The sequence below is a fragment of the Plodia interpunctella genome, chromosome 6 (genome assembly GCF_027563975.2).
Source record: "Plodia interpunctella isolate USDA-ARS_2022_Savannah chromosome 6, ilPloInte3.2, whole genome shotgun sequence".
NCBI lineage: Eukaryota > Metazoa > Arthropoda > Insecta > Lepidoptera > Pyralidae > Plodia > Plodia interpunctella.
This window is the reverse complement of record NC_071299.1, coordinates 9,494,408-9,504,683: the sequence shown is the minus strand read 5'-3', so window position 1 is coordinate 9,504,683 and position 10,276 is coordinate 9,494,408. Positions and strand designations below refer to the sequence as shown.

The 10,276-nt window shown below is 37.9% G+C and overlaps 1 protein-coding gene across 2 annotated transcripts in view; it reads right to left on the bottom strand.

The window, feature by feature from the left end:
- Window positions 1–1,623: 1,623 nt before the first annotated feature.
- Window positions 1,624–10,276, bottom strand: part of LOC128671076 (MAP kinase-interacting serine/threonine-protein kinase 1-like) — a 60,572-nt gene continuing 51,919 nt past the window's right edge. For both annotated transcript variants that reach the window (XM_053747222.2, XM_053747221.2), the window contains 5 exons: window positions 9,009–9,250; window positions 6,849–7,118; window positions 4,567–4,788; window positions 4,045–4,238; window positions 1,624–3,812 (listed from right to left, as the gene is read on the bottom strand). In XM_053747222.2, coding sequence (XP_053603197.1) covers window positions 3,533–3,812; window positions 4,045–4,238; window positions 4,567–4,788; window positions 6,849–7,118; window positions 9,009–9,250 — 1,208 coding nt within the window. In that variant the 3' untranslated portion in view covers window positions 1,624–3,532. The remainder of the gene's footprint in view (window positions 3,813–4,044; window positions 4,239–4,566; window positions 4,789–6,848; window positions 7,119–9,008; window positions 9,251–10,276) is intronic.

Here is a 10,276-nt window from a genome sequence, read left to right as displayed (position 1 = left end):
TAGTAACGTTATCTCAATTCGATGGCAATAACGATACCAATAGTTTTACGATATTCAAGCCCTAGGATTTTTTTCCAGATTACATTACCTATGTACCTACACATCCGGATTTTTTCCCGCCTACTATTTTAAATCAAAAAATATGGAAAAACTAGCCACAATCACACACATCACATATATTAGATTAGAACACTTCAGTCTTCAATGTAATGTTCATATATATATATATGGTCACAATATTTAATGATTATTTATTTGCAATCAAAGCTGAAGCGCTGAAGGTTTAAAGCGGTGGTGGTGTAATGTATTGTATAGTGTCGCCCGACTGTGGATCGAATCCTACTCGTGCCACATAAGTTTATATAGGTGCCAATCTGACTATGTATATATGTACGAAGTACTTACTAAATCCATGGTTTTATAGACTACCGGTGACTGTAGAGCATGCAATTAGTAGGTACTCCGCGAAGTACTTATAAAATCCATGCTGTAGAAACCCCCGTTCAAACATAGGTTAGTTTTTTTTTCCAAAATCAACCCCCAAAAGACTGTAATGGGGGTGAAAGTTTGTGGGAAAATTATATTGAAAAGATGAATCAAGTTCAAGTTTATCTGTGGCGGTAGTCATGGATTTAGTAAGTACTTCATACGACGGAGTACATAATAATTCCATGGCGGTAGTTTATTTAGTATGTCTTCTTTTATTTATGCTCGGACTTCGGTTTTTCGGTGTGAAAAATGGTCAAACCGGTGGCAGCGTCGTGGGTCGGGTCGGGAGGTTCTCTCTATTGTGGTTGAACTTCGTGATGGCTGACCACGCGTCAACTCGTGAACGAGTGCTGCCGGAGACCTGGTCACCTCGAGCTTTTATTAAAAGTTTTTTTGTTTGGTTAATTATACAATATCCAATATTTTTCCTTTCATCAGCACTTGATCACAATCATAATATGTTTCAGTATACCTTTGACCATATACTTTATTGTGTACTTACATTTTTATATTACTGATAAAAATTATGCATAAATTTATATTTCAAAAATGGTAAGCCCTTCTGGCATAATAAGGACCAACACTGTTTGAATGAGTTTCTTTCGGCATTTCTTCTCAATAGTGGTCGTTTCGAAATGCTAGTAGTTTGTAGCTTTGGTAAATATTATTTAATTTAGAATATGACGTGAAAAAGTGCCTGTGAAGGCCTAATTTCTGAATAAATAATTTGATTTGGAAAACTTCGATGTGGCATCGATAGTGGAAGGGCAATCTATTTGTCATGTTAAATAAGGGCACGTAGCATTCTTTGGCAATAAAACACTCCCATTAATAAACCTGACTGCAGCAGTTATTTATTCATTTCAGTACTATTTTCACACAAATATTTTTACATACGAGATACTTGTACAATCACAGTTCTTCAGCGTGTCTATCACTCAAAATGCTTAGTATTATAAATGGCAAAATATCTCGGCAGAATATCCAGATCCTCCGATTTATAATACCTACAGGTACAACATACCTTACACATAGGTAGACTGATAAACATGTAACCCACGTTTCTCTCAATGTAATCGTCAGGCTTGTACTCACCTCAATCTCAAAGATGGGATCAAATAGAAAACCAATACGAAAATTCAAACATCTGTATTTCAATGACAGTTTAAATCAATGATTTAGTCGAAAACAAAATTTTAACAAATTACTGCGTTAAATCTAATTCATTTAATTGATTGGATAAAGCCAGCGGACAAAAATAAAAACGAATTACTTATATAATCTATGGGGGGATAATAAAATTTGTGAAAATATAAACAATATGCTCAACGGTACCGCGCTTCGCGAGTCTTTCTCCAATCAAGTTTGTACGCAGATTACAGTCTAGCAAGTCTACACTTAACATTATTTCAACTTCACTCTTCAGCAATATAAAAGTATTCAAACTGATCACATTGTTATGGCAGTTCCATGGAACCCCATGCAACACTTAACGTACCAACAGCTCGAGTCAATACATGACATTTCTCGAGCCAAGTGCCTAACTGGACAATGTAAGCTAACTCTTATTGTACTCTAACATCAAAAGTAATTATGCAAAATTATACACTTGCACCCTCAGCAAATGTCATATACCACCCATAACTCCCTTATATGTAAAAACATTGTTGATTCAATCTTAATTAATGAGATGTGGTTTTTCCATCGTTGGTAAAAATGCAAAAAAAACAATCACATAAACAGACTAGTATCCAAAAACGCCATCGAAAAATTACATAATTTCTATTTATTGCAAAGGATAGGCCACAAACGAAAGGCGATTTACACAAATACATAAGCTCAATTTCAATTGCGGATTTCATAAATCCAAAAATAATTTGTAGTCGATATAAAGATAATAAAGTAGATCAGCACAACTATCTCAATATAATACGATATTTATCGACCGTCGTCGGTCTTCGGCGGTGGCCGCCTCAACATAAACTCACAAATACTCTACATATCGATAAAAACTATTCAGTCGTTTTTATTTATTCATAAAAATATATCTTTAAAAGGCTCAAATAAAACTGTTTCAGCTTCATATGTACCGTACGCGTTGCGTTCGGATATCTATCACTGGTGGAATTATTCCGTTGGCACAATCCGAGCCGATTCTACCGTGCGGATGTTGCACTCCCTTCTTAGTTATTTTACTTCCGACAAGCATCGATAAAAATAAATTTTAATGCAATAAGCATATTATGTAACAGTACATTCCAGAGAAAGTTACAAAAGTTATTAGTCTGTATCAATTTATGTCTGCCGTCCGCGCTCGTTTAGTGGTGCCAGCTAGATAATAGGTACGGTTCGAATTGATTTCAATCACTTGGCTAGATAATATGTGCGCGAATGAAAGACTTGATCGGATTTAGACCAATGTTCTCCAATTAAAATTTGGAATATCGAACATGAAACATCAATTCTAAGCTCATTGCATTAGAGTCCATTTTAGTATATTCTTGTGAGAGGTAAAATAAGTATATTCGCGGTGGGTCGTATCGTCGCGGCGGAATGTTCGGGCCAGCCGCGTCATTTCGGGCCAGGGACGACCGACGTCGAGACGCCAACGGCGGTTAACAAGAGACGGACTGTGGCACGACTTGTAGCTCATTCTCTCTCTAGTAGAGAGAGGGAAAGAAGACAAAATAGTCCAGTGCGACGCGCGTATACACGTGCTTGAACTGTGACTTTAACCCTTCCGCTGGGAGCACTTATTGCTAATTTAACAAGCGTACCGCTATCCTAATCAAGCACGCTAATATTTGTGACATTATCATCGAAAAAGGTCCTCAAAAGTCTAGTCATATATTTCACGTATAATCAAGAAATCGTGTTTAAGTTCACTATTAACACAATAAGGTCAATTTTCGCTGGGAACGTCACATGTAAACAAGTGTACTCAACGCTAGCGCTAATTTCAGAGTCCATAAAGTCAGCAAGAGACACCGTTAGTAAATCGCCGTCAAGTCGATACTGCTGCAGGGGTTGGTTGGTTGTGTGGCTAATGCACGGGGAGCGGCGGCTTGTCCTGCAGCCGCCGGCGGAGCAGCTCCGACTCGGTCGGCGGCGAGAGCCCCAGCGGCGCGCAGCAGGCGTCGGCGCAGCGCGGCCGGCCGGGGCAGAGCTCGCCCTGCTCGGGGCTGGGATAGCACGACTTGGAGAAGCGCACGGCCGGCGGCCGCTCCATGTACGAGTAGTTCATGGAGAAGTGCTGCTGGATCACGCGGTGCACAGCCATGGCCGACTCGGCGAAGTTGGACAGATTGCGCGCCGACATATTCCTGTGGACAAGATAACTATTTATTACACTGAAGTAATGTCGACAAATTACCTGACATTTTTAATGTTTTACCTTTATGACATCTATTATTCTTACTGTGCTATTTTTAATCTTTATATCAATCTTCTTAGATAAAATGTGTTATGTCAACTGAATCACAACAGTTTACTATCACGTGACTGTGCGTTCAGCCGGTGTGACGCCTCGCGTACTAACAGAGCAACACAACTCACCGCTTGATGTTGACGGGAGTCTGCAGCGGCGTCAACCTCGCCATGGAGTCGGCGCGCCGCAGCCACGGATGCTGAAGCACCCGCTCCGCGCTCAACCGGTGTGACGCCTCGCGTACTAACAGTTGGCGGATCAGGTCCTTCGCTTCGGAGGAAATATGCGCCCACTCTTGTTCGGGGAACGAATAACGGCCCTCCTGTTGGAAAAAACACATTACGTGATATTTAAAATTGAGAAAACTTATAAGAGACGAATGCGAACGTACTGGGTGAAACTTCAAACAAGCAATAAATAAAAAAATGTCACTTTAAGGAAAAAAGTATGGAAAGCCTAGAGCCTGAACTTTACGTCGATGAAATAATGTTCTAGGTATTTAGAAAACATTTAAAATTTTGGTGACAAGTTAAATTATGATTTAATAGAAAATAGAGAAACGACAAGCAACATCGACGCTCTATTGCTATGGATCGTAAAAAAACTGAGAAAACGGTCAGACAGAGAGAGAGAGAGAGAAGATAAATTACCTGAATGGACCTAAAGAGCAGGTCCTGACAAGCGCGGCAGTTCTCGCCGCGCTCCCAGCCGCACTCGGAGCCGCAGTCGGCCCTGAACGGCGGGTAGCCACACAGCAGGATGTAAGCGATCACCCCCAGGGACCAGAGGTCGCAACGCTTGTCGTAGTGCGTCGCCGCCGACCCCGCAAACAGCGACACCACTTCCGGAGCCATGAACTCCGCGCTGCCGACCTGCGGGCAAACAAATTTTGGGTTAGAAAAGGTTGTCTGTATAGAAGCTCTGTCACAGCGATCAGGCTCGCTTCACTACATGTCATTATACTACTACATAGTATAAAACAAAGTAGCTAGTTTTAACTACGCAACGGATTTAGATGCGGGTTTTTTAAATAGATAGTGTGATGTTACGTGTGTGTCTGTAGTTTTTTGAATAAACTTATTTCTATTCTATTCCTGAGTAAGGTTTAGATGTATAATTTATAATAGTTTTACCCGTGCGAAGCCGGGACGCGCCGCTAGAACAATTTATTTGTTTATTTCGTCATCTTACCAGTTCTTTAATTTTCAAGTACGCGGTCCTGGCTAGAATTCAGTATTTTATGGCAAATCCGTAAACGCCACATGGATTGTATCTAAAGTGTAAACTGACAGAAATATTTTCTGTAAGAAGCTTCTGGAAATATGTTAAATACTTGGTGTTCACGCTTCTATATGTTAAAATATTTGAAGTTCCTGGGTGGTTTACCTACTAATCCCACCCATATGTCTACCCATGCCGTAAAGTGTCACAACAAGCTTATCGGATGAAACAATCGCTGGATAAACGACCTAATTCTTGTAGGATTCCACTGGATCAAGACCATGTGGATCAACACAACCGTGTTTATGTGGTGTCTATACCCACCTTTATCCTACTATCCGGTGGCCCGGACAATACAATAGTAACTTGATATTTTCATTGCGTAAACAACTGTGATTTATAGTAATATTCGTTAGTCACGTCATGTTGGCCCTACGATATAGTTACATGACTAATATAATTAACGCTAATGTAAAAGACGGATATAATATTGTATGGAATCGTCACTAAACTTAGATTACTCATTTTTATGGACTAAATGACAATATAATAGCATATATTAACAGCTAATCGTCAATAAAATCAGCGAAAAATCTAATATATGTAGGTAAATTTTCTTAGTTTTGAAAACACAACAAAAAATTCTTATCAAGCTATAACAATTGTAAAAATTGTTGTGTATTAATTGAAAACTGATTCCATACGCGAATGAACTTCGTTATCGTACTGAAATAATTAAGTGTGTACCTACTTGTGTTACCAGAACAGAAGGCACATCACCGTAACTAAAATAGCAACAATACTGATTAACATATATACCTACCTAATATGTATGTTATTGAAAGATAATGGACATCTGTGTTAATTCGATATGCGGATGATAAGAATAGGAAATAAATCATGTTTTGCATGTATAAAAGCTACAGTGCATCGAGGTCAAATAAATACCCATTTGATAAATGATAAGCAATGAAAACTATACAAATGCCTAGTTTAATTTCAACGACGTCCTGTATCGTCGGTAGGCTTGTTTGCATAAGATTGTTATCTCTTATCAGAAATGTCAAGATTGAGATGGATAACACTAATATAAGTATGTAGACTGTTTACAAGGATGTGAATCGAGGTGGTGCCATGTTTAAATGTTTACGTTTCATATTCATCCCCCATATACCTAAAAAATTAATTATTTGATATAGATTACCGTGTCACCTACCCATAGATATAGGTATGATTCAGTTATAAATATGCTTATACTTATACACTTATATAAGCTGATTAAATAATTAACTCAGAGTAATAGCGTGCTTACGAAAAATATAACTTCAGCGGGCAATAAAACTGTAAGTAGCAATTTCAAATTTTAATAGCTACCGATTAGCAATCAAAATATATTCAGTTATATGACTATACTGTTTAATCAAAATAAATGAACTTTTCGTAACTGGCTGTTCAAAAATTAAAACTAAATTAAACTGACAGTTGTTAGGAAATCAATTTTTTTAATAGTGAAAAAGCTTCCTCACTTTCTGTTCATGTACCTATCCCTGGTCTTTTCCACCTATCTCTTGTCGAAAGCTCAAAGCTCATTCGCCCATCTATCACTAGGCCTGCCTTATTTATTGTAAGTACCCGTCAGTTTACGTCCATATGTCGTAATAAATACTGTAAACGAGACTCGCCCAAAAAAAAAATCAAATATGGAACTCACCGGCGTCATTAGTTGCGGTGTGGCCAATGGGCTGGCTAGGCTCGAAGTGAAGCTAATGCCGCTCCCGAGGTCGAAGTCACAGATCTTGACCGGGCAGAGTCTGTCGCGATGCACGCATAGTATATTTTCTGGTTTGAGGTCGCGGTGAGCCACGCCCTTCCCGTGGAGGAAGTGGAGGGCGTTGGCGATCTCGCGCACGATCTCCGCCGCTTGCGGCTCTGAGAAGTAGTGGTGCTCCTGTATGCGCGACAGGAGTTGACCGCCGTTGATCTGAAAATTTGCTGTCAGTTACTGTTCCGTCTGCGGTAGTCTGTTTGACCCCAGGTCATACACTATAACTATCACTATAGTATAATTTCATAAAATGCGGCCCTGCCTTTTATAGCATGAATTTTGGCGACAACCTTTACTAACTGAAGGGGAGAACTTTGCTTTAGGAGGGAATTTTTGTGTTACAAAAAAGAAAACCAATAATGAACGATATTTACAAAAGAACATGATGTGAGTTGTCTTCGCAGATTTTTGACCCGCACAGTATGCATAGGCAATAACCTGATGACAACATCAATGATATCTTTTGAGGTGGAGTACCTACATCAGGTCGATATTATTATTGTAAACAATAGTAGGGAATGGCGTGTCTGGCTGTCTACATTATTTGATAACACAGGAGAGTACTTAACAAGGAAAAACCAGATAAAAATTGCAATAATCTGTTTGGACTTTCACCCGAGACGCGTGATAATACTTGATACAGACTCTTCTAACCTTCCTGATCGCAATTACGTACCAACTACTATACGACATATTCCTTCCTAGCTGACTGTATCATCACGAATCAATGCAATCTGATGAAATGCTTGTAAAAGTACACGTTGGACTATAAAAACTACAAAGAGAAACAAACAGTCAACCTTTCACGCTTCAATCCAACTAATATTATAAATTGCGAAAGATTGGCAGGATGTGTTTGTTTGTATGTTTTGTCACTCTTTCACGCAAACTTTTTATCCCGAAATTCTCACGGGAGCGAAGCATCGGGGCGCGGCTAGTACTACATAATAATATAAATCTTAAAATTTGTTCTATATAAATAATATTTTTTATTGTTATTATTATTATTATCAACACATTTATAGGTTTAAGTAACTACAAGTCGATAAAACATAATGTACGTCATTTAATTTATTAATAAATGCGTATCAAGGAGTAACTAACTACTAACCAATGTTATTGCTGTCTGCGACCCACATAAGGTTCAATCCCTACAATATGTCATTTAGTTTAGGTACATTACGTATTTAAATGTATTAATAAATTAATATCAAGTTAATTATTAACAAATTAATAATACAAATTACCTACGACCTACTTAAGGTTTTAATCCTAAATCATACCATTAAATAGAAACGGGTTTCATAAGCAAAGCATAATAAAAAATGTAAATAAAATCGATAAAGATAAACACTTTAGAAATGAAACGAATTAAACAAGTTTTTTAGAGTATTCCTTTACATATCTTTTTTAAATGTATTTTTTTTTAAATTGCAGTGCAGATTACTCATATTCTTTTCAACAAATTGTAGCCACAATAACAATGAAACTAACTGTTTACAATATTATTCCTTTCAGAGTGATGAGTAATGCCTTGAATATAATGTTAATAAATTGAAATGCCTTCGACGTATGTCAGGTGCAGCGGCACGGCGTATATAATTCTAATCAACGTTGAATAGACAATAATGAATGGAACTAATGATGGAACTAATACAGAACCATCGTTAATGTTCTGTGGTTATTCTCGCGCGAAAAATAACAATTTTCAGATTCATGATTACTTAACCTTAGCTAGGTTATCACGAGATATTTGGAGATGAAGAAACAGAATATATAGACATTTTTCAGACACGTCAATGGCGGCTATGAATACGCAATTTTATTTAAATGGTAGATCACATCTATATTTTTTTAAAGTACATTATTATCAGTAAGATCCTGTTACAGCAGAAAAACAATCATCCTTACATATTATAGAAAGTAGTTCTCCTGTCGCATTCGTCTGTCGGTACGAACGCGATAAAGTCAAAAACTACCGAAAGTAAGATACGAAGAAAGAATCTTAAGGTTGATAACAAATATTTGAAAATAAGCGAAACTAACCTTCTCGAAGACAAGGTAAAACTTGTCAGTGTCCTCAAAGAATTCAATGAGCTGGATTATGTTCGGGTGTCCCTGGCAGTAGTGGAAGGTTTCCACCTCCCTGAAAACCCGGGCGCGGGCGTGTCCTGGCACTTTGTCGATGACCTTTACTGCAAACTCCTGGCCAGTGTAGATGTTCACGCACGTCTGCACCGAAGCGTACGCCCCCTCGCCTAGCACCTCGCCCGTCAACTTGTACAGGTCTGTGAACAAATGTAAACAATTCATAATATATTTCTTACACAAATATCGACCATTTTTTTAAGCTTCAAGAGTCTTGACGGCTAGAGGTCAATAGAAAGCGGGGGCCATTGTAGACTTTTTAAACTCAAAAATTTTCAGTGTATTGATAAGTCTTACAAAACGTATTGTTGTTGGAGGATAATGATGTCTCTTGGGCTAGAATCTATTTCGGCTTGCTGTAATTTTAAAAGGTATAAAAAATAATCAAGAAATGTGTTATATTGCTATGACGTTTCTTTGTTATAAATTGGCAAAGCTTACGTGTAGCCTTTAAAAATCAATTGTCTAGTGCATCGTCAACAAGAACGTGTCAACTTGCCAACTAGGACGTAATACTATCCAGCGCCAGAAATAATTGCAACAGGCATAGGCCCAAAAACACTTCCAGTAATTAAATGCTCACAAGTCAATGTAATAAATGAAATTAACATAAATTGACTCGCGTTCCTGTGAAGACGCAATTCAAGTATTTAAAGTGGTTTATTACTTTAAAGGAGTTCCTAGAATAAACATCACATGCAGATTCAAAGTGATCAGCGAATACTAAGAGGCAAACAGAACCTAGTACGTTTCCCTGGCTACTCATATACCCAGCGGTGTACCAATCATAATCTTTATTGAACCTGCCGAGAATACCATTCAATCAGAGTACCTACCCAACTAATGTGTGGGCGGATTTAATTTCACTTGAGAAAATTACTTTGACTTTGGAGGAAACAAAGATTTTGCAGCTTCATCGACTTGGTAATTTGAGCTATAAAAAGGATTCTCACTACGACTGAAGAGCTCATCGAACCAATTTCGCATTTTACATTAAAGAAAATTTATGTGTTTTCTTTAAACTCATCGCATTTCTGACAAAACGTATGACAAAAACTTTTCAAGAAATAGGTAACAAACTGTCACAATAAAATAATTTTTTTCCGTACTAATATTATAAATGCCTAAGTATGTTTGTCACGCTTTCACGGCTTAATTGCTGGGTC